This window comes from Pogona vitticeps, chromosome 5 (assembly GCF_051106095.1).
Source record: "Pogona vitticeps strain Pit_001003342236 chromosome 5, PviZW2.1, whole genome shotgun sequence".
Lineage (NCBI taxonomy): Eukaryota > Metazoa > Chordata > Lepidosauria > Squamata > Agamidae > Pogona > Pogona vitticeps.
In genome coordinates, this window is record NC_135787.1 from 139716291 (window position 1) to 139741434 (window position 25144).

Below are 25144 nucleotides of genomic sequence, written 5' to 3' on the forward strand. Positions count from 1 at the left end.
TACTTTGGACTCCCTCAACGGTTTCTACTCAAAATACTTTACTGTTCCTAAGAAAGATGGAGGCCTCCGCCCCATCCTTGATCTTACCCATCTCAACAGTTTCACATTTCCCTGCAAATTCCGCATGCTTACACTGGACTCTATTATCCCTTTGCTTTCCCAGGGAGACTAGTTCATAATTATTGACCTGCAGGACGCCTATTTCCACATATCCATTCACCCGGACCACCAAAAATTCCTCCGGTTTCATTTCACTGGCACTGCCTTCCAATTTCGCGCCCTCCCGTTCGGGCTCTCCACCGCCCCATGGACTTTCACCAAGTGTATGGTGCCGGTAGCTGCCTTCCTCAGACTGCAGGGAGTAAACATCCCTACATCAACGACTGGTTGATAGTGGCGACATCGTACCACAGTGCCATAAAAGCACAGGATGTAACCCTCCATACACTCCGCAGTCTCAGTCTCAAGATCAACCTCGAAAAGTCACACTTGACCCCAAAACAAACAGCCAAGTTCCTCCGTGCAAGAGCTTTCCTGCCTCTAGACAGGATCAGGAAAATTCGAAAGGCTGTCCGCCTTTTTCAAACATCACTCCGTTTCGGCACATCACGCCCAACACCTCCTGGGGCTCATGGCATCGACGACGGCTGTCGTCCAACACGCCAGGCTCAATATACGATCCCTGCAGGCATGGTTTCTTTCCCTGTTCAATCCGCTCACAGACCTTCCGTCGACCCTGTTACCGGTGACACCAGAGCTAGCCTCCCAGCTCGACTGGTGGACTCGTCCAGACAACCTTCTCATCGGCAGGCTCTTCTGTTCTTCTTCGTGGTCACTGAATGCACACGAATGGGTTAAGGCTGCATCTGTGCAGGACTCCTTGGAATTTTCTAGAGCTTTTAGTTGCACGCCCACTAGGACATTTTCCCTTGGAGCACATGCTCCGCCCATCCAGAGAGTCCTTCAGTTCCTTTTTTCTATCACTGAGGTTGGACTCCTCTTGATGCTAGAGCTGCACTTTGCTTATTTCTGCCTCTCATGAGGCTGTTCCCCCCCCCCATCTCCTTTCTGGATGTTCACAGACAGCAACTTCCCTCTCTGTGTTCCCCTATTCCTCTTTTCCTTCCCGCTTCTCCATCATTATATGGCCCCTGAGGGTCCTTTCAAATGGTGCACCTCCTGTGCGAACAAGATCACCCTCTCAGACAGCCATAATCACTGCCTTTTTTTGTTTAGGGGAACAACATCAGACCCAATCATGTCAGGAGTGCAAAAGCTTTACTAAGCCAGCACTCAAGCTCAGTCTCCAACGTCTAAGATCCTTCCTATGGGAGTGTTGCCTTAAACCAATCTGATACCAAAGCGTCCACGAGCATGGATCCTACCTCAATGTGGCGTTCGCCCCTCGTGCCCTTGCTTGACCGTCAAGCTTCAGAACACACGAAGGCAAACAATCCCCTCTTTTACACTGCTGCTACCAGGTGATCACTAAATCACCATTACTTCAGGAAGATTCAGGTCCACACTTCAAGGTCTTTTAAATAGAACTTTTGTTTATTGATTGCAGTTATTGATAGTGATTCATGGATGTCTTCTTTAAGTCAATTTATTATTAACAACAATCTTCTATCTGATAATACACTCCTAACTTTAATCACACCTCAGAATTCCCCCTTTTGATACCTTTGGGTGACATATTTACTTCTGGGATGATTAGTACAGAGTGTTTACTGATTTTTAAAAGACCTGTCTTTCTTCTCTTACTTCCAGTCACTAAAATAATTCTATTTCAAGCAAAAGTCTTTTCTTCTCCTCCCTCAGATCCGCTCTGACCCCTGGCTTCTGCTTTTTCACAAGCGCTCTCTAAATTCTTAGAGTCTTGAGCCTTAAGCTAGCCCACTGGTCCTCAGATCGTGGGGTAAAACAGGAAAAATTTCCTTCAGAGTCGTTACCTTTCTCAGACCCCTCAGATCTGGGTTCAGAAGCCCCCACCACTAAGCTTTTCCCAAAAGCTCTAGTGAGGAACCCAACTTCCTTGCCACAAACCTCTGTCTAAAAGGTACCCTTGACTCAAGAAAAATTCTTTTTAAAATCAGGTTTGACTGGATTTCTTCGAGTCCAAACTCAGGCTTGACTGGATTTCTTCGTATCCAAACTCAGGCTTCACTGGATTCCTTCGTTTCCCGACGCTGGACACCAATTGTGCTGTCCAGCCTCATGCCCCTTGCTTGACCGTCAAGCCTCAGAGCACATGAAGGCAAACAATCCCCTCTTTTACACTGCTGCCACCAGGTGATCACTAAATCACCATTGCTTCAGGAAGATTCAGGTCCACACTTCAAGATCTTTTAAATATAACTTTTTTGTTTATTGATTACAGTTATTGATAGTGATTCATGGATGTCTTCTTTAAATCAATTTATTATTAACAACAATCTTCTGTCTGATAATACACTCCTAACTCGAATCACACCTCAGAATTCCTCAAACTCCACACTCTATCCCCTTCTCTCACACTACACTTGTACTGACTCTGTTACTCTTAGTGAGTCCGCCTCTTACAGCATCTCTCTCGGCTCCACCTCTCAGCAACATGAATATGCATGAACCATTACCTAACAAAACATAAACCATTGACCTAATAAATGGGGAACGCTACACTCAAGGATTCCAAGGATGGTCACTTCTTCTTCAGTTGGAGCCCCACCATTGACACCGAATCTGGGACAATCCTGTTTGAAAACATCAGGCAAGGCCTTGCCAAAATCAAAATCTTTAACATCAACATTGACGGCTGCCCCAAATTAAGCCTGAGATTTAGCTTCCCTTAAACAGAAAACACATGTTGATAAGCCTCTCAGATCTTTGTATCTGAAGAAGTCCAAGTGTTCGTCTGAGACAAAGCAAAAGCCCAAACCCTCAGTCAACCCCAATAGACATCCATCCCCGATACTACTGCTGACCTCAACTTGGCATCAGAAGTCGATATACCATCCATATCACTTTCAGGTCAACTTCAGTCTCCTGTTTTGAGTCAGTCTCCTGACTGGGGCCAAACTTTGGCTGTTGCCTTTACCAGCCCGGCCTCTCCCATAACATCCCTGCATCCACTGGGCAGCCACGACCATTTTGCTTTTGGACTCGGCCTCCACCATGCATGACTCACCATCGTCTCAAAAGCATACCTCAAAGACACACCACCTTTCTGACCGCCATGTATTCTCAGATACCTATCATGCCCCCAGGCCAATTCCATGTCAACTTGACCCGGCTACCCTGATGATTCCTACAAAGATTACAGATGGCCCCATCGACAGTACAAGCATTCCAGCCCATATCATGAACCATTTACTTACTACTATGAAGAACTTAAGAGAGTCTACTATGTGTACGCATATCCTTTGGATTCTCCATCACCATTGCCATCTCCAACTCCATACTGGTTCCACCCGCATTCTTCTCTGGGACTGTGACCAGGTCCAGCCCCACCATCGAAGCCAATCAAGCCCTCACTCAAGAGGTCTGTATTTCCCCACTCCTTTCTTGGGTCCAAACACCGATTGGCCTTGAAGAGATCTTGTGCATCTTCGATCTTGGAGCTGGCGCAGATAACTTGCCCAAACACCACACTCTCCGGTCAGGTCTCTTTTGGTGCAAGTCATGACAACACGCAGGGTACCACCTTCTACTCCGCTTGATACCAACTCTGTTCTTCTACCTCAACACATGTCATCAACTCATTGCCATTTGATGGCATCAGCTTGTTCAATGACAAAACTGACAAGGTTATGAATATCTGCACAGGATCCACAAAACAGCATGCTCTTACTCAACCCAGCAATAACACAGGTATCCTCGTACTCAGTGGTGCCACCCACTGTTGACAGATCATGATCTAAACCTCCTTCCATGACTTCTCAATTTTACTGGCCACAGGTCTCCAGGCAGTGCTCCAGTTGATTGGAGAGGAAGCCTAAACAGCATTTTTGACTTGATCATCCCCCAGATCTACCACCAACCCCCATCTGCATGCTCCCAACTAGCACCTTTTCTCCCAGCGTGGACATGTATCACCAACGACTCATTAGTCCTAGGTATCATCCATTATGGCTACCACATAGAATTTGCCAAGCTTCCACCTGCGGGCCAATTGAAACATACTGCACTATCCCCTGCCTTGGAGGAGGAAATTTCATTGCTACTACGAAAGCATGCTATCCAAAGAGTACCAACAGGCAACCAAGATAATGGCTTCTATTCATGGTACTTCACAGTTCCCAAAAAGGATGATGGACTCTGCCCCATACTAGATCTAGGGACCTCAGCTACTACATCCAGCCCAGACATTTCCAGATGGTCATTCTGGACAATATAATACCACTTCTCCACAAGGGTGACTAGTTCATCATGATTGACCTACAAAACACCTATTTTCATAATTCTAGCCACCCTCACCACTGCAGGTACCTTCGATTTACTTTTCACAATACCATATTCCAATTCAAGGCCCTCCCCTTTGACCTCTCCACCTCACTCAGAGTCTTTATGAAGTGCCTTGCCCCAGTCACTGCCTTGCCCCAGTCGCTGCAAGTGCCTTGCCCTAGTCACTGCATACCTTCACCTCTGTCACATCACAGTTTCCCCCTACATGGACGATTGCTCATTGTGGCAAACTCATACCACAAAGCCAAACGGGGTGCTCAGTTCACTCTTTGGTGGATCTCAAGCTCAAGGTAAACCTCTCCAAATCTCTACTCCAACCCTCCCAAAGTGTTGACTACATTGGTGCCTACCTGGACTCTCACGTCATCAGAGCTCAAGCTCACCACTGCTCTACTTCCTCTATTCCAGGTTCCTATGCAGTATTTTTCTTTGCAGCATCAGACTTTCCTTTCACTTCCAGGCGCATCCGCAGCCTTTCGGCTTTGGCCCAACCACTTCATTAGCTCTGGAGCTACTTGTCCTTGTCCTCAGCTCTTCCTCAGTAGCATGCTGGATGCCTTCTGACCTGAGGGGCTCATCTTCCAGCGTCATATCTTTTAGCCTTTTGTTTCTGTCCATGGAGTTTTCTTGGCAAAGGTACTGGAGTGGCTTGCCAGTTCCTGCTCCAGGTAGATCGCGTTTAGTCAGAACTCTCCACTATGACCTGTCTGTCTTGGGTGTCCCTGCACGGCATAGCCCATAGCTTCTCTGTAGCTATCCTTGACTTGACACTAACCAATAGAGATCACTTGGTGTAAGAAGTTGCAGCAAGAGGAACTCTGGGGGAAAGTGACCATGTTCTACTTGAGTTATTGATTTTAAAGGAAACAAAAGCAGAGCGTAGCCATGCATATACACTTGATTTTAGTAAAGCCAATTTTCATAAACTCAGAACAGTTATAGGCAAGGTCCCATGACACGAGATCCTAACAGGAAAAGGAATCCAATATGGGTAGTCTTTTCTAAATAAAAGGAAATTATAAATGCACAATTGCAATTCCAATAAGAAAAAAAGGTGGAAGATGGAAAAAAGACCAATATGGCTTCCCAAAAACTCAGAGAGGACCTGAAAACAAACAAACAAAAAAGACACATATAGGAACTGGAAGAAAGGTCAGGCCACAATAGCAAAGAATTGCAGAGATTGCTTTAGGAAGGCAAAACCTGATAAAGCTGAGGTTAGCAAGAGACACTAAAAGCAACAGAAAGCATACTTTAGGTACCTGCATAGGAAAAGACAAAGAAAAGAAACAGTGGTTCAGTGGGGATGGGAAAATGAAAACAGATTACAAGAAAAGGCAGAAGTACTCCATTCCTGCTTTAGCCAGGTCTTTTCCCAAAAGACAGTCTATAATCCTTGAGGCAAATGTGAAGTACAAGTGGAGGGAACGGGAATGCAACCTGAGATTGATTTTAAAAAACAGTCAATGTATTATTTTGAACAAGTTCAGATCTCCAGGGCCAGATGAACTGCATCCAGGAGTATTGAAGGAACTGGCTGAAGAACTCTCAGAACCACTGTCTATTATTTTCTTGAAATTATAGAGGATGGGGACAGTGCTCAATAATTGGAGGAGGGCTAATCTTGTCCCTGTCTTCATAAAGGGCAAAAAGGAGGAATGTGGAAACCATGGACCAGTCAGCCTGATATCAATCCCAGTGAAAATTTTGCAGCAGATTATAAAGCAGCCACTCTACAGGCACCTCGAAAACAATGCAGCAATAACTAGAAGCCAACATGGATTTGTCAAGAGCAAATCTGGCCAGGCTAAGCTTACCTCATTTTGTGATTGAGTAACTTCCCTGATAGACAGCGAGAATGCTGTAGATGTAATATATATATTGACTTTAACAAAGTGCCTCATGATATTCTGATTAGCAAGCTAACTACATATGGGCTGGATAGAGCAACTGTCAGGTGAACACATGGTTAAAGAATTGTACTCAGAAAGTATTTATCAAGGGCTCCTTCCCAAAATGGAAGAAAGTAACAAGTGGCCCAGTGCTCTTCAACATTTTTAAGGACTTGGATGAGGAAATGCAGGGAATACTTATCAAATTTGTGGATGCCACAAAATTGGGTGGAATAGCTAATACCTTTGAAGACAGAAACAAAATTCAAGATCTTGATAGACCTGAGCACTGGGCTGAGAATAACAGAATGAAATTTAAGGAGAAGTGCAAATTTCGATGCCAAGGTATAAAAAGTCAAATTCACAATTGCAAAATGGAGGATACTTGGTTCAGTAATACTGCAAGTGAGAAGGATCTTGGAATTGTAGATCACAAACTGAATATGAGCCCACAGTGAGATCTGGCTGCAAAAAAGTCAAATGCTATTTTAGGCTACATTAACAGAAGTATAGTCTCCAAATACCATAAAATACTAGTCTCCCCTCCCCCCCCATTCAGCACTGGTTAGGCTTCATCTTGAGTACTGTGTCCAATTTCGGACACCACTTCTTAAGAAGGATGCTAACAAACTACAAAAATGCAGAGAATAGCTGAAACAAGGATGATCAGGGAACTCAAAACTAAGCCATATGAGGAAAGACTGAAAGAACCAGGCAGGTTTTGCCTTGAGAAAAGAAGACTGAGGGGGAGAAATGATAGCACTTTTCAAATACTTCAAAGGTAGTCATGCAGATGAGTGGTAGGATCTATTCTTGATCATCCCGGTGTGCAGAACACATATTAATGACCTCAAGTTACAGGAAGCTAGATTTCAGCTGAATATCAGGAAAAACCTCTTAATTGTTAGAGCAGTATGACGATGGAACCAATTGCCTTGGGAGGTGGTGAGTGCTCCAACACTGTACAACCATCTGTTAGATCTTCTTTGATTTGGATTCCTGCATTCAGCAGGAGGTTGGATTTGATGGCCTTATAGGCCCTTTCCAATCTAATCATTCTACAGTGGACCCTTGACTTACAGACGGCTTGACTTACAGACTTTTTGAGTTACAGACTTCTCTGGCCGCAAAATTTAGGTTTGACTTGCAGACTGAGATTTGACTTACAGACCAGAAAAAAAACCAAAATGGAACAAAAACAGCCTGTTACAGGATTAATCGGTTTTCAATGCACTGTAGGTCAATGGAGACTTGACTTACAGACTTTTTGACTTGAGAACCGCCTTCCAATACGGATTAGGTTCTTAAGTCAAGACCCCACTGTATAATTTAGCAGCATATTCTACCAACAGCAGTTAATGTGGTAGGGACCATGAATACTCTAGAAAATTCTGTAAGTAGACAGAAACAGGATTAGCCCAAATGGGAACTCTGAGGTACAGCCTTTTCTCAGCTAGTATGTCAGTGGGGCCACCCAGGGGTAGTGCACGCATCTCATTTCAGAACATTTCAGGGAGTTCAACAGAGCAGGGACGGAATCAGTGGAGGGTTTTTCCTTTTGGGGTACAAGGACCTTCTTTGATTTTTCTGTTTACACAGAATTAATATCAAAACTATATATGGATAATTCCAGAGTAATATAACCCAGTGGTAGCGCTGGCAACCATGGATTGCTGCTCTTCTGCATCAGTCTTACAGAGGTTTATTCAGAATCCCAGTAGGTCTTGGACTACTTTCCAGACAGTGGAGTCAGAGTTTTTTTATCTAGACCTAACGTCCCATCATTTAACAGCTTGGAGAATCAGTTTGCATTGATCTTATCAGATTCAGTTAAGGAAATAGGAGTGTCCTGTAAGTCTTCATCCTTAGTATGTCTTACTGTATAAGGAAAATGGGATGTGTCTGTGAATTATGGTCAGAAGAAGAGAAAGTCTCCTTCCCTAACAATTTATGTTTTTGTATAGAAAAGTTTAAGGCAAGTTAACTTATTACAACCATCATTATTTGCTCATTCATTGGTGAAAGTATTATAAAAATTTTAAAAGATGCTAGACCAGGGGTCTCAAACTCAATTTACCTGGGGGCTGCTGGAGACAGAGTCTGGGTGAGGCGGAGCAAGAGCCCAAGGAAGCTGCCCAGGAGTTTCCTTAGCCTGGCTGGGGCTCCGAGGAGGAGAAGGAGGGGCATGTGAGCCCTCGTCACTGGCCACGACCCCCTCTGGCTCCTTCTTCACTACCACTAGCACCACCACCACCAGCAGGACGAAGAAGTGGAGAAGGGAGGGAGCGCTGGCGACCGCATAGCCGGGGGGAGGAGGGCACAACATACAGACAGGCGGGCTGGCTGGCAGGCTGCAGTTCCGGCCGGAGGGTGCAAGAGGCGCTGTCTTGGGGGAGAGCTGATGAGTGAAGCAAGGCTTTTTTTAACTCTTGACAGCAGAGGACGTGTGGGTGCTTCGGGGGGGGCAGGCAAGGCGGGGGCCACAAACTATCGTCCGGCGGGCCACAAATGGCCCATGGGCCGTGTATTTGAGACCCCTGCGCTAGACTTTCTGCAAAACCCAAGGTAACGTTGTGGCCTTTTGAACCAGTGGCCTCATATAACCTCCATGTAGTTACCCTGGAGATGGCCTTTCTGGTAACTGTTTCTTTCACTAAGAAGTGAGGAGAGTTATGGACCCCTCAAGTGGAATGCTCTTACAGTACTTGATATTTCACATAGTTCAGGTGGCTTTAAGACCTGATGTTTCCTTCCTGCCTAAAGTTATTTCTTACGAACTTAATCCATTCTGGAAGGATGTTCATACCTCGGAAAGTTCATAAGTCGAAGTACCATTTCCCATTGAAATGCATGGGAACGGAATTAATCCGTTCCAGCATTTCAAAAAAATACCAAAATAAAAATAAAAAGATCAAGTCGCACGTTGGGACTGCAAAACACACACACACGCGCGCACACACACACACAAACCACAGAAACATAACCCCCCAGTCCAAACCCACCCTCCAAAACCCATACAGAAAGTTTTTTTTAAAAAAGGACTTGCCAGTCCGAAGCCTGCTGGTGCTCCGCTGCCTCCACGCGGCCGGGGGCGAGCGGCCAAGCACCCAACCAGCTCTAGCCTCCCGGTGCTGGGTTAGCTTCGGTGGCTCCGAAGCCAAAAAGGCAGGGAGAAAGGGCGGGAAATTCGAATTTCCTGCCCTTTCTCCCTGCCTTTTTGGCTTTGGAGGTTTCAAAAGGCTTCCTCTGATGTCGGAGGAAGCCTTTTGAAAGCTCGAAAGGCAGGGAGGAAGGGCAGGAAATTCGAACTTCCCGCCCTTTCTCCCTGCCTTTTTGGCTTCGTAACCCGATCTGCATTCGCAAGTAGGGTGTACTACTTGCGATGAGATCAGGTTTGTAACCCGAAATGTTCGCATCTAGGGCCATTCGTAAGTCAAGGCCCCACTGTATTTTATATTTGTCTCCAACTTTTCATTTGGATTTGATCTTCCACACTGTAGATGTCAGGAGAGCATTGATTTTTTTATACGCAGAGGGCCCCTGATTCTCAAAGAACTCAGCATTTATTTGTTTGCTACTCAGGCCCTAAACAACGATTATCTATGTGTCCTTTGAAAGAATTGCCAGGTGGGTTGTGACTGCTACCAGCTTCACTTACCAGTTAGCAAAGCTTGCTATTTCACTAGAGCAACAGCTGTATCTACAGTGTTTCTTTGACGAATTCCTCTATTGGACATTTGTGAGGGAGCAAAATGGTCACTTGTTGTTTATATTCTTTTCACATTATAAATTTGACATTTATGCATCAATGCTACCTTCAAAAGAGCAGTTCCTTCTTCAGTATTCAGTTGATGTTGATGTTCAATTGACAGTAACCTGTCTGCTGTAAGTGAGCTACTCTGTCACTTGCATGTATGAGTCACAGAGACCATAAAGAAGAACAGGTTGTTTACAGGTTATTGTGGTTCTTCAGGTTGTGAACTCACAACACAGCAACTTGCTGTTTGATTTCTGCTGCCATTTTTGTGGCAAACTCAGAACTGAGGTGACATCACTGAGATGCATTAGAGCATGGGGGTGTTGGAGGTGAAGACAGGGTTTCCACCAGAAGTTAATCACTTTTGGAATGTTCGCAGTTTGTCTCTGCATAGGTGCAAGACCTTTATAAGTGAATTCACAGATGACCACCTGAAGAAGTACAGTTACATGTAAACAACCCATCCTTTCTGGACTTGTTAGGCAGGTAGATGTTGGGTGCAAGATAGGCATATGTTGTCACACATGATGTATAGTAATGAAAACAATGCACTCTACATGGAAGTAAGAGAAGACAGCTTATTCACGGCACATTTTTAAAGGATGAGATACAAATATTACAGTAACACTAGTCTCAAAAATAAAAACAAAGAACAAAAAATAAAATAAAAATAAAACAAAAATATTGAGGCACCTTAAAGGCTTGATCCATGAAAGCTTACATTGAAATATAACAACTAATATTTAAAATGCTCTGATGTTTTTGTTTTTGTCTTTTTTGTTTGTTTGTTTGTTTTGTCTGATATGCTTCTACAGACTAACATGTAGCATTTTCATCACTTTGTTGATAACTGGTAGGCATTTTGGACAAGACAGTCCCTCTCCGATCTAATACACATGATAGAACTTGAGGGAGGAAGGTTTGGGGATAGGAAAGAGAAAAGCAACATTGGAGCAGAAATATTTCTCACAGGGTAAAGAAAATGAGAAACACGCTCCCTGGAGTGTTGTTTCCCCTGGCTGATGAATGAAGTTAAGTTTGGTCTTTTCCCTTCCATAATATTCATAGCAGACAAGAAGTTCAGACTCCAGGTAACCCTTACAATGTTGCCCCAGTGGCAAAGGTTGGAGTGTGCTTTGCTTTAAACATGATGGCCTAAGGCAGCAATAGCAAACCTATGGCACGCATGCCACAGCTGGCACACAGAGCCCTATCTATGGGCACATGAGCTATAAGTCACCATCAAGAAATACTTACCCATCCTCCGATCCTGGATTTCAGGAAGAACTCTTGGGAAGGGAGGGAAAGCCAAGATGGCAACAGCTGCCGCCACCACAAACACGGACACACACACCCGGATGCCAGGCATGGAAACATCCGGCTCCTGCCCCCTGCGCCTTTAAGGATTGCAGCCGGAAGCAGAGCAGGGAGTGTCCCGGGCAGGCGCTGGAGGTTGTGCGGCTGGAGGACAGTTGTTGGTTTTGTGCTGCAGTTTGAGCACTCAGACTCAAAAATGTTCTCCATCACTGACCTAGGTGTGACTTGGCCTATAGATACATCTTTCTGGGAGCTGGTCCTGGTCCTAACAATCAGTGTAGTTAAATGCAGGGGCTGAAAGCCTGGTGCTTTGTTATACATCCAGAAGGAAAATAGCATGACATTCAGTCACTTCTAACTAATAGGTAATGAGTCCCTCTGGATTTTTGGGTGTGTGTCTAAACAGTAGGTGTGTATACCCCTAAGAATCCCAGCAGCAACTCATTAACTGCAGGCTAGAAATGTCTGAATGCCATGACATTTTCCTTCTGCGTGTATAACAAAGCAACAGGATTTCAGCCAGTATTTCATTAGGTTTGAAAACTGCTTTGTTTGGTGTTTTCTTTTTTAAATTATATTTAACTTCTCCTGAATTCAGTGTTAGTTAACTGATTTTGCCATCTAATATACATAAAGCCCTATCTTTCATTTTATAAGATACAAGCTGCCAATGATGTCATAAAACCACTGCTTAATTATCTGAATGGATATTCTCTTGGGATCAGTCATAGCAGGATATTCACTTGGGATCAGTCATAGCAGTTATGGTCCTTAAATAAATAAGATGTGGGTGAGAAAGGCATGAACAGTGTTTCAGTTAAAGATATTTGCCTGAGAAACTCTCTCCAACAGCAGCAACAAAATGTATGATCAAAGGTTTCTTGAAGGATAATTCAACAACTGAGTTATCCATTTCTATAAATAACAATTCTACTTGAAATGTTATTTGCAATTAATTATAATGCTCCTACTTTCAGCTTGTTTGTTTGTTTGTTTTGGTAAACAGGACTCCTACATGGTTCGCCAAGTGCAGGAAACCATTTCCAGAGGACATCTGTCACCAATCAGTCCTCAACTGTAACTGCAACACAAATGTCCTTTCCCATTCAGGGCGCACCTACAGTGGTGCAGACTGTTTCCAGGATACCGCAAAACCCTTCAGTTCACAGTCACCACCAACAAAATGCTCCTATGACTGTCATACAGAATAAAGCTCCAATCTCTTGTGAAGTAGTAAAGGCTACAGTAATACAAAGCACTGTCCCCCAGTCTACAGTTCCTGTAACTATTGCTGTAGGAGGTGGGGTACAAACGTCAAATCAAAATCCTAGTAGTGCAGGACCACAACCATCTGTTACTGTTGTCAGCTCTCAGACTTTGCTTCATCAACCTGTAATTCAGCAATCCCCTTTACATGCAGTGGTACCCGGACAAATACCCTCAGGCACTCCTGTTACAGTAATTCAACAAGCTGTCCCTCAGGGTCATATATTTGGCAGAGTACAGAATATACCAGCATGCACTTCATCAGTCTCCCAGGGTCAGCAGCTCATTACCACATCATCACAGCCAGTACAATCATCATCTCAGCAGTCCACAGCTGGTAACCAGCAGCAAGACACAGTCATCATAGCACCTCAGCAGTATGTCACAACTTCAGCATCCAACATAGTTTCTGCTACTACAGTTCAGAGTTTCCAAGTTGCAGCTGGCCAAGTGGTTACAATTGCTGGTGTCCAAAATCCACCAACATCTAGGGTAGGGTTTCAGAACATTGCACCAAAGCCTTTGCCTTCTCAGCAAGTTCCCACAACAGTGGTACAACAACCCATGCAACAGTCTCAGCAGCAGCCACAGCAGCCACCTCCACCACCTCAGCAAAGTGTTGTGATTGTAAGCCAACCAGCTCAGCAAGGTCCGACATACGCACCAGCCATCCACCAAATTGTTCTTACAAATCCAGCTTCACTCCCAGCTGGTCAGCCTGTCCAGTTGGGTGGGCAGCCAAGCCTAACTCCAACATCCTCCCCATCTCCTGGACCAATTTCAAATAACCAAGTTCCTACAGTAATATCATCTCCATCTCTCCCCTCTCCAACACAAGGCCCCCCTCCCACTGTAAGCCAGATGCTTTCCGTAAAGAGGCAGCAACAACAGCAGCATTCACCAGCACCATCCCAGCCCCAGATACAAGTCCAACAGCAGCAACAAATACAGATGCAAGTTCAGTCCCAGCCAAGTAACCCTGGAGTAGGCCAACCACCCTCTAGTGAATCCAGTCTCATCAAGCAGCTGTTGCTTCCAAAACGAGGCCCTTCAACTCCGGGTGGCAAACTTATTCTCCCAGCACCACAGATTCCTCCTCCAAATAATGCCAGAGCTCCGAGCCCTCAGGTGGTTTATCAGATGGCTAACAACCAGGCAACCAGTTTTGGAGTTCAAGGGCAATCTTCAGCTCAGCCACTGTTAGTTGGACAGCAAAATGTTCAGTTGGTCCAGAGTGCAATCCAGCCTCAAGGAACAGTACAAACAGTTCCCATTTCTAATTTACAAATATTGCCAGGCCAGTTGATCTCAAATAGTCCAGCAACCATTTTCCAAGGGACTTCTGGCAATCAAGTTACCATAACAGTTGTGCCAAATACTAGTTTTGCTACTGCAACTGTAAGTCAGGGAAATGCCGCTCAGATCATTGCTCCAGCTGGAATTACCATGAGTGGGACACAAGGAGGAGTTGGGCTTCAGGTGCAAGCGCTTCCACCAACCCAGGCACCTCTAGCGGGACAATCAACATGTTCTGCTACTGCTCCCCCATTCAAAGGAGATAAAATTATTTGCCAAAAGGAAGAAGAGGCAAAGGAGGCAACAGGTTTACATATTCATGAACGCAAAATTGAGGTCATGGAGAACCCTTCTTGTCGAAGGGGAGCTGCAAACACCAGCAATGGCGATGCAAAGGAAACTGAAATGCAGGTGGGAAGTCTTCTAAATGGAAGAAAGCATGATTCCAGTCTACCTCCAGCTAACTCAGGGAAAACTCAGAATGAGGCCAATCAGTTCTCGCAGGTCAGTAATGGACCATCATTAGACTTTGGTGAGAACGGAGCTCTTGGAAAGCAGAACTTTGAACAACCAGACATGCAGGAAATTAAAAGTGATTTGAGGAAGCCCCTCGTTAATGGAATCTGTGACTTTGAAAAAGGTGATGGTTCCCATTTAAGCAAAAACATTCCAAATCACAAAACTTCCAATCATGTAGGAAATGGTGAAATTTCTCCAGCAGAACAAGGGAATTTAGATGCCACACAACAAGATGCTGCCAAAGGTGATCAAGGAGAAAGATTTTCCAATGGGCCTGTATTAGGTTTGGGTACTACATCTGTTGTAAGCAGTTCACAAGAGGCTTCAAAACTGTTACCCCCTCAACATAGTGGTACCAATGCGGATGTACCCAATGGACCTCTAGCTTCAAGTTTGAATTCAGATGTGCCTCAGCAACGCCCAAGTGTAGTTGTCTCGCCACAGTCAACTGCCTCTGTTATACAGGGGCATCAAATCATAGCAGTTTCGCACTCAGGACCTCGTGGGTCCCTGGCCACCCTGTCATCTGACGTTCGGTCAACGAATGGCACCGCAGAATGCAAAACTGTAAAGAGGCCAGCAGAGGATAATGATAGGGAAACTGTTCCAGGAATCCCAAATAAAGTAGGAGTTAGAATTGTTACAATCAGTGACCCTAACAAGGCTGGCTGCAGTGCAACTATGGTTGCTGTGCCAGCTGGAGCAGATCCAAGTACTGTAGCAAAAGTAGCAATAGAAAGTGCTGCTCAGCAAAAGCAGCAGCAGCAACAACAGCAACAGCATCCGACACCATACATGCAAAGTATGGTGACACAGGTAGGTTCAGTGCTATCTTATTTACTTATATTGGCTACTAAATTTTATTTAAAGTGTTTATATAGAGCTGTAAATATTCAGCTTTTGCATTATTCTACATGTTGATTTTGAAATGCTATAAAAGCTTCTTTGTGATATTGTTTGTTCTGTGTTTGAGCAATAGACTACAGTTGCATTGATTGAAAAAAATGACACTATATCAAGATGTAATTTGACTACATAGAAGATAAGGCAATGTATTTACTTTAACTGCTATCTTATTCTCAAAACCGGAGGATACTTACTTGCATTTAACAATTTATGAGAGATTTGGTCCTGAATGTGTCACATTCAGGGCTAGATGTTACATCTTAATGTTTCCATTTGCAATTGTTGTCTTCTTTGCGTAGCATACTGTATGTACTTTACATAGGCATTGTGGAATTTTGTATGAAAAAAAAACAGGAAACATGTAACTAAGAGATATTTTGATTTATTTTTCTTTGTAAAAATTATTTCAGAAAATGCAAGTTTATTGATACAGGCTAGATATTCCAATATTAAATATATAAAGACAGTTCTTTTTCAGAAGTAATTGTGCATCTGTTGATCAGTTTTAATATGTACTGTTTTCTCCTACTACATGTCTGATTGTTAGAGAATTACTTGGTGTATCACTTAAAGCTGTGAATGTGATGTTAATATTGCTTAAATTGTGAACTTTTAATAGTCATAAGAAACGTGACAAAATTACGTACGACAGTAGGTTCACATTTATCACAGGAAAATGTTGGCTTTTCTCTTAGATGTTCATTTTATTGGCACAGTACTGAAGAAATATTGCAATTCTGAGACTTTTGTTTTTCCTTCCTGCTTCACAATGAAGGAATAATCTGTAGAAAATACATTTCACATAACACAGAGGGTATAGTCTACAAATGTTCGTAATCTGTTAGAATTTTTCTTGCCGTGGGATGTATGGACTTTAAAAAAATGTAGAGAGTGGCTGAAATCCTGTTGAGTTGCATTAGAGTGCGCCGATTGACTCAGTGGGGATTTGATGTATCAACACCTCTATGTTCCATTGATTCAAATGGGCCTACTGTAGTTGCTATCTACTATGCTAAATTATGTCACAACTAAAATAGGTCCACTTGAATCAATGGAACTTACAGAAGAGTTGATTCACCAAATCCTGTCTGATTCTGTGGGCCTACTCTAGGTGCAACTTACTGCAGTGAGCAATGGGATTTCAAGCAGTGATATGCAGTCATTTCAAAATCTGGTAGAAGATTTGATTCTTGAGAAAAACTCATATTTAGAATGTGTAATGGGGTAAACAAGAAGTGGAAAAAGGGGGAATTTGAGGCCATGGTCAGAATAGAGGTCCAGCAAAATTAGGGAAGATTTAGGAATTGTGGAAAACTAGCTGTTATATATAAATGTTGAATACTTTGAAGGAGCAGTGTAGTTTCTTTCAGTTTCTTTAATTGCCGTATGTAGCGGGCCACTCTCAAGCCTATACCCATCCAGGCCTCCAAGAGTGGTCACTACCTCTCACCAAAACTGCTGCCACCAACCTATCCTTAAAATCAAAAAGGACAAGTGTTTCCTTCAAAACAAATAAAGTGTTTATTGATTGTACAAAAATAAAAGAGTGAATGACAGGTATAAAACCAATTAGTCAATCACTGTTTCTCAGACACTAGCTCACACAGACTTTTCCCTCACTGACAGGCTCTTTCTCACTCTCTATCAATCTCTCTAGTCACTCATCTTCCAAACTGATCTGATCCCTCTCACACATCACACACCTTATATAACCCAGCTACTCCCACTTCTGCCACCCTCTGTCCTCTCATTGGCTGAGGTTCCCCTGCCCAGCTGTGACGGACAGGTGAGAGCAGAGCTGAAAGCCACACCGTATTTTTCTGTTTATAAGACAACCCCGCTTTTCTAACCAATTAGAAAATTTGACCCCTGCTTTCCCCTTCCTTCCCTTTGACCGCTGCTTTTCCTTGCCTTTTGTGAAGCCACAGGGCTTAGCAAAAAGGAAGGGAAGGCTCCTTTTGGGTAAAGCAGCAATGAAAGGGCTGTACGATAGCAGCCCTTTGATCCTGAAGCCCTTTTATGGCTGCTTTATCCACTTCCTAAACCCTGCAGGGCTTAGGAAGTGGATAATGCAGTCTTGAAAGGTTTGCACGATCGCAGCCCTCTGATCCTGAAGCCCTTTCATGGCTGATTTATTTGTTCGTTCGTTCGTTCGTTCATTCATTCATTCATTCATTCATTCATTCATTCATTCATTCATTCATTCATTCATTCATTCATTCATTCATTCAACTTATATGCCGCCCACTCTACCCAAAGCTCTCTGGGCGGCTCACAATTAAAAAACAATTAAAATACAATAAAAGATAAAACAATTAAAACACAATTAAAATACAATCTAAAAATTGCCATCAGGACCCAAAGTTGATGTTATTTCAATTAAAAGCCTTCTGGAACAGGAAGGTTTTGACCTGGCACTGAAATGTCATCAGCATCGGCGCCAGATGAATCTCAGTCGGGAGAGCATTCCATAGTCTGGGGGCAGGTACTGAAAAGGCCCTTTGCCTACAAGCTGTCCCTCTTACCTCCTTAAGGGACAGCTCTTTCAAAAGGGCTTCCTGGCTAGATCTTAACTGCTGGGTAGGCTCATATGGAAGGAGGCGGTCCTTCAGGTATCCAAGGCCCAAGCCGTTTAGGGCTTTATATGTCAAAACAGGCAGTTTGAATTGGGCCCGGGCAGCAACTGGTAGCCAATGTAACTTATACAGAATCGGCTTGATATGTTCCCTGGCGGCCACACCACTCACCAGCCGCGCCACTCGATTTTGGACCAGTTGCAGTCACTGGACCATCTTCAAAGGCAGCCCCACGTAGAGCACATTGCAATAATCTATACGGGATGTTACCAGTGCATGTGTAACTGTCATGAGACTCCGCTCGTCCAGGTAGGGCCATAGCTGGTATAGTTTCCGCAGCTGGAGGAAGGCGCCCCTGGCCACCGAGTCCACCTGGGCTTCCAGAGTTAGACTGGGGTCCAGGAGCATCCCCAGGCTGCGGACCCTGTCCCTTAGGGGGAGTGTAACTCTATTCAGGGCAGGGAAATGGCTCTCCAACCTGTCCAGCAAAGCACCCACTAACAGCACTTCCGTCGTGTCTGGATTGAGTTTCAATTTATTAACCCTCATCCAGTCCATTATCTGGTCCAGACATGAGTTCAGCACAGAAACCGCCTCTTCTGGGTTGGTGGAAAATGAGAGGTAGAGCTGAGTGTCATCAGCATACTGCTGACTCCTCAGCCCAAACCTCCTGATGACCTCTCCCACGCTTTCATGTAGATGTTAAACAGCATGGGGGACAGTATCGAGCCCTGAGAGTTTAGGAAGTGGGTAATGCAGCTGTGGAAGGGCTTCAGGATCAAAGGGCTGTGATCATGCAGCCCTTTCATGACTGCTTTACCCGAAGGGAGCCTTCCCTTCCTTTTTGTTAAGCCCCATGGCTTTGCAAAAGGCAGCGAAAAGCGGCTGCCTTCCAGGTATAAACCGACCCTCAATTTTTCGTCTAATTATTTAAGGAAAAAATGTTGTTTTATACACGGAAAAATACAGTATATATGCTTTCCTTTCCTTTTAAAAGGGAAAATAAGTTAATTAAATCCATCTGTCTAGATGGGCAGTGTATGAATCTAATAAAATAAATAAATAAAACAACGGTGAGTGCAGTTGAGCCAGCCAAATTTTTTGTCTTTTATGTCCCATCAATTTCAGTGAGATTTAAGAATATGTTAAGTCTTGAAGTCTTGATTTTGGTGAGAACATGTTGGCTAGATGTTACCTTTTTGTTCTTCAGAATATCTTATATGTTATGATACGTGCTTAAAGTTTACTTTCTAGCTTTAAGTATTTTGCTTCCCTTCATTCTTTGAAGATTTGTTTATTTGTGTGTCACTGAAAAATTATGCAATTTATATTGAGGGTTGCACAAATCATATAAAGGCATTCTACCTTTAGTAATGTTATAATTTTAAAATGTTCAAATGTACAAAGCAATGTGGAGATAAAGGAATGGGGGAAGAAACAATGTTTGTATTTCTTAATGTATTCTGTTTATGGTTGTAGGTTTTTCGGACTGTTTGGCCATGTTCTGGAGGTTTGTCTTCATAATGTTTCGCCGGTCTTTGTGGCCAGCATCCTCTGAAGATGGCGAAACATTAGGAAGAAAAACCTCCAGAACACGGCCAAACAGCCCAAAAAGCTTACAACAACCATTGGATGCTGGCCATGAAAGCCTTCGGGAATACATATTCTGTTTATGTTATTCAGAGTTAATTCTGATATTTTTGTCATGTTTTCTAGCTAAATTTTGCAATAATCTGTAGCATCCATCATGATTAAAATCCCTGAACACTTCAGTAAAGGAACACTTATCTAGCAATTACTAAGCAGAACTGGCAGTTTTCAAACTGTGCTGTATAAACCTTGAATTATTCAGATGTTTATCAAAAGTTTATTTGTGGGGGGGGGAACAGCAATATCAGGCACTTCTAAAACAGAATCATGACTGTCTGCAAATTGTATAAGAAAATTAATCTGATTTCAAAGTTTTCTAGAAAACACAAAGACATTGGGAAAATGGCTGAAGTGCAAGGTTAGGTGTAAGAAATTACAAGAATTGTGTACTATATTTAATTTGTCATACTTTTTGTTGGACTCAGGGGCTAATCCATAGGATCCAAAAGATGCCATTGCATATAACCCCAGAATCATCTGCAGAGTACATATGAGTCAGCCTTTACTCCCTGTGTTATACCTTCTAACTTTAACTTCCTAAGTTCTGCAGTGTGTACAGACCTCAACTTTGATTATGCTAACTGACATTTATTTCACCTCTTCAAAATACATTGTTTTGGCTAAACCATCCTTTGCTTATGGAAAGTTCTTTTGGTGTTTGCAGTAAATCCATTGCATAGTCCCTATAGGCAAGTCCTACACCGTTCTGTGAGAAATATCCAAACATGAATATTAGTATTATACCTTTAGACTTCAGTTATTTTTAAAATATGTATGGAAAGTCTGAAATCTAAATCGTATTTTTTTTCCTAAGGTACAGTTTTGCATTTCATGTGAGATTTTATGCTGTATTCCATGAGTTCCATAAAAACAAGCTATCTGTTTTACTGATACTAGAAGGTTAGTGTGCATGCTTGTTCTGCAAAAACATGAATTTTAGAGCAGAACTTTGAAGTCATTTTAATATATCTGTCTCTGCCCCTTAGATTTAATTTAACTTTCACTGAGTTCAGTCAGTTCAGTCCTTCCTCAAAGATCACTTGACCACTGCTACCAGTTATGCCTATACAAGATAATGGAGTATGTTTCTCCACTCTCGGTTTGCATATAGTGAGAGCCATAGCAGTTTGCCCTAATATCCTCTAAAACAAGCAGTGCTTTTGTGGCAGACCTGGAGGCAAATCAATATTGTCTGTGTTCCCTAAATGCATAAAGTTTAAAAACTACTAAATAGAATATTATACGTAAGGAGATAGGTAGAATGAGAAAGCACTATGAGGCACAGAGTCATCATCAGCATTGTTCGTAGACGGCATGTGCCACTGAATATTTCATTAGACGTATAGGGTCAAACATCTTTGATCACATATTGGAAGAAAAAAAATTCCACGGGAGACTTCTGGCTAAGATGGCAATGTGATCTCAGTTACCCCTTGCCACTCCAACTTTTGTGGCTTGTAATGCTTTGATTTGAATCTCTGCTGCTCCCAGCTCTGCTGGGTCTCTGGTAATCAGCTTTATTATACTATCTTGGTTATTTTTTGCTTTTTTAAAGAAAAAGAAAAAAAAAGCTGTTCTCTGCCTGCAGTTAGTGCATAACTTTGCATCTATGAGCCGGAGGAAAGATGCCAAAGCTTCTCCAGCCAAAGCTCAGGCTTGGGGAGGGGGGGAATTACTTTACTGAAAACAAAGACTGCCCAACTGCAACAACAAACTGAGCAGCTAAAACAACAATCTGTACAACTACAACAGCTTTCTGTTAATCAGAAAACAGTGTTTCAATCCGACAGTTGCAAGACTCAGTCAATTTGATCAGGATCCAAGTTCAGCAGATTGATATGGAAATGGCTACTTTAGAGGACTAGGAGTCTGCTTATGCTGTCTGAGCATCATGTAACATCTCATCAAATAGAAACTCCAGATAATCTAGTACCTTCCAGTTGCACAGGTATGTATTTGAGTGCACACAGTTAATCTGAAAGATTTATTTCTTCTTCGTGTTCTCTGTGAATCATACCCTGGGTGATTCACACCTGCACGGAGTATCATCTGAAGATTCTAGAGCTTCTGTGGTAGCAATAAACACATTAGAATATGCCCCTCCCCACTCATATAAGTACCTTAGCATCAAGCATCCCCTTTCAGTTTATTTCAACCGCTGCGTTGAGAGCCTCATAGTTCTGCTTCTGTGAGTAAAAGAGAGCTTAGTCTTGATTCCTTCCTGTTATCAATCTTTCTTTCTTTTAAACTATTAGATCAAGCCATTATCATCAGAGATTTTTTCCTTTCCCCTCGCTCGGCCTCTGGCCGCAGCACCCCACCCCTTCAATCATCAGTTTTTCTTCTCAATTATTTTTTCCTATTCATGGCCCCTTTGGGCCCGTTTTAGCACTGCGTTGTCTGTGATAATAAGATCCCACTTTCTGACGGACATGCTAACTGCCTTTTCTGTTTGGGAGAACAACATCAAACTTCCTCCTGTACCCACTGCAAAAATTTTAAGCATGGAGGTCTTAGATCTCGCCTCTCGAGGCTAAAACTCCGACTTTGGGAACAATCCTTACAACCAGTACAAATGGCCCAACCTCCCTGTAGGGCCACTTCCCAAACCAAAGCAAGGGAAAAAGCCATTACTGAATCATCAAAACAACGTCCATCGGCTACACCAGCTCATTCTGATTCTCCATCTGCATCGTCTTAAGATCTTAAGACACACACATCGAAACCCTCAATACTGAAGTCCTCGACTTCAAAAGCAACTTCTAAACGTCAGGGACCTACTGAAGCTGCTCCAGCTCCGGAGCCTGTTCCTCTTAAACGAGCTAAGCCTACAGACATCCCACCACAACAACAACTCTCTGAATCAATTTCAATCGGATCTCCCTCAGATGATGACAGACTTCCGTCCCATCAATCCTGTTCTCAGTTTCCAGAATGGGATGATAGAGTCGACCAACTAACGTCCTCCCAGTCCACAACCTTCCATTCCTTCCAGCAATCCTTCGGTTATTCCATCGCCCGAGGATTCCCTGAACAGCTCAACACCGTTCCATATTCAGTGCCCTCAGATCGCCCACCAATCCCTAACCAGAACCATCAACATCAACAAACTCGATAGTTCGCTTCATCGTGTGTGGTTCATATCCACGCTCAGCATGCACATCGGGTTGCCATTTGCCCTGATCAGTGCTCTGCTCGACAAACTGGACTGACTAGTCGCCCAGGTGTTTTACCCAGTTCAATAATACTACCTAGTAGCCGGCCTACCTCTGAACAACTATTGGTGTCGAAGCGGCCACATCACCAAGAGGTGCCTATACCTCAACTTCCTCCCCACTTGGTATCAAAAAAACCTTGGACGGTCAAGCAGATTTCATCCACATATGAGGCTTTTGCAGCTCCAGCCTCCCAATACTTTCCTACTACAATTGCTGATGGAAATCACTCTTCACGCTCAGCATCACCAGCGTCCGTTTATTCTACTGCTATGCCATCACATCAGCGACTTCCGTTTAAACATTTATTTATTTATTTATTTATTTATTTGATTTATATCCCGCTCATCTGGTAAATCTATACCACTCTGAGCGGCTAACAGGAACATATATACAATTATAATAAAATAAATTAAAAATAAATTAACAGAAAATGACAAAAATCATAAATAATCGTAAATAATAAATAGATAAAGGAAGAGAAAAATAAATTAGATTAAGTGCTGGCAGGAGGGAAGGCCTTGACATAAAGCCATGTTTTTAGTTGAGTTTTGAATGTACCCAGCGTAGGGGCCGCGCGAATCTCAGGTGGGAGATTGTTCCAAAGGCGAGGAGCCACCGCCAAGAAGGCCCGGTTTCGTGTCTTCTCCCTCCGGGCCTCCCTCGGCGTCAGGCTCCTCAGCCTCACCTCCTGGGTCGCGCGGGTGGTCCGGGTAGAACTTGGTGGGTGAAGGCGTTCCACATCACAGAGAGGCTCTGATATTGACAATCCTCGATATTCATCCTGGTCCATGGACACACGCTCCATTCCGTTACATCAACACAGTTCCCGTCCTCCGGTAAATCCAAGTTATCGACCCCGGCACCATTACGACACCAAGCTCGACACTGAGGTCCATCCCTACCAATCGAGGTCTGTCAATGCTCAACCACCATATTTCGATGTCGACAATCCTCGACATCGACAGATGTCCATGGACATGCCGCCTCCATCCTTTTCAACTCTTAACCGACAATAGTACGAAATTCAGCCTCTTGACACCGAAGTCGATCAACAGTCCGTTGACTCCAGGTGCAACCTCAATGGTTTTGACCATGGATCTCAGCCACCGACTCCATTGGTATTACTTACCTCTCCAGAGTCGGACATTGTCGATACTGACCCGCCGTCACCAGCAGAGGATTTCCAGACCTGTGCCCAACTTATGATGCACATGGCTAAAGCCCTTGATCTGCAAATCCACCGACGCATTGACAGAACCAACCAATCATCTATATGAGCTGATCTCTAAAAGTACAACCACTCCGGTACACATATTGATGTTGCCATCTCTCCTTAGTACTGCACAGAGATTCTGGACAAAACCAGCTTCCTCCCATACCATGTCTAAGCGGATTGATAACCTCTATAGAATCCATGACCGAGGGGCCATTTTCCTCCAAAAACAATCAGCTCCAAATTCTGTATTTGTCGAAGACTCTCAATCGAGATATCAACACCGACAATCTCTCATACCACCAAATAAAGACAAGCCGACAAATAGACTCCATGGGTAGATGGCGGTTAAGTGAAACCCCACCCTCCACAATTGGGCAACAACCAAAAGATGACATGACTCTCTTTGAATAAATGTAGATTGTTGTACATGAACAAAATAAAACATCTCCTGAAAATAAGCCCTAATGTGTTTTTTTGGGGGAGCAAAAATTAATATAAGACCCTTTCTTATTTTCGGGGAAACACGTTATGCATTTAAATATAGTCTGTGTCATCACTGTAATGAATATATAAAATGTAAAGTATCATGATGTGCAATTTTGCTTTTAGTTTGGGCCTGGGTAGCATGAAGTGGATGTAGTCTTTTCAGTTCTTATGTTTAATGTACTACCTTGGAATGTTAAGGGTTTGCAACCCCACAAAAAGTTTTATCTGTGTTGGAGGAACTTACTGATAATAGGTTTTCTGCAAGAAATTGTGCAGTGGTTAAAGTGCTGTACTGCAGCCAAAACTGTGCTCACGACCTGAGTTCAGTCCCAGGTAGCCAGCTCAAGGTTAACTCAGCCTTCTAACCTTCCGAGGTTGGTAAAATGAGTACCCAACTTGCGGGGGGGGGGGCAATGTTTAGCCTGCATAATTAACTTGCAAACCAATCCGAGAGTGCTTGAAGTGCTATGGGCAGTATATAAGCAGCATGCTTTGCTTTTGCTTTTTTTAAAATGGAAATGATTAAAAATCGTTAGCTAAAGATTGAATAGGAGATGTTTATGTTCAATAAGGCATCTTATTGAACAAAAAGGGTGAATACT

General features: G+C 43.3%; 1 protein-coding gene across 3 annotated transcripts in view; it reads left to right on the forward strand.

Moving 5' to 3' along the window:
• The window catches only part of ARID2 (AT-rich interaction domain 2), a 146095-nt gene that overhangs the window by 96924 nt on the left and 24027 nt on the right, over positions 1–25144 (forward strand). For all 3 annotated transcript variants that reach the window (XM_020795508.3, XM_078376880.1, XM_020795513.3), the window contains one exon: positions 12416–15306. In XM_020795508.3, the coding sequence (XP_020651167.3) occupies positions 12416–15306 (2891 nt within the window). The remainder of the gene's footprint in view (positions 1–12415; positions 15307–25144) is intronic.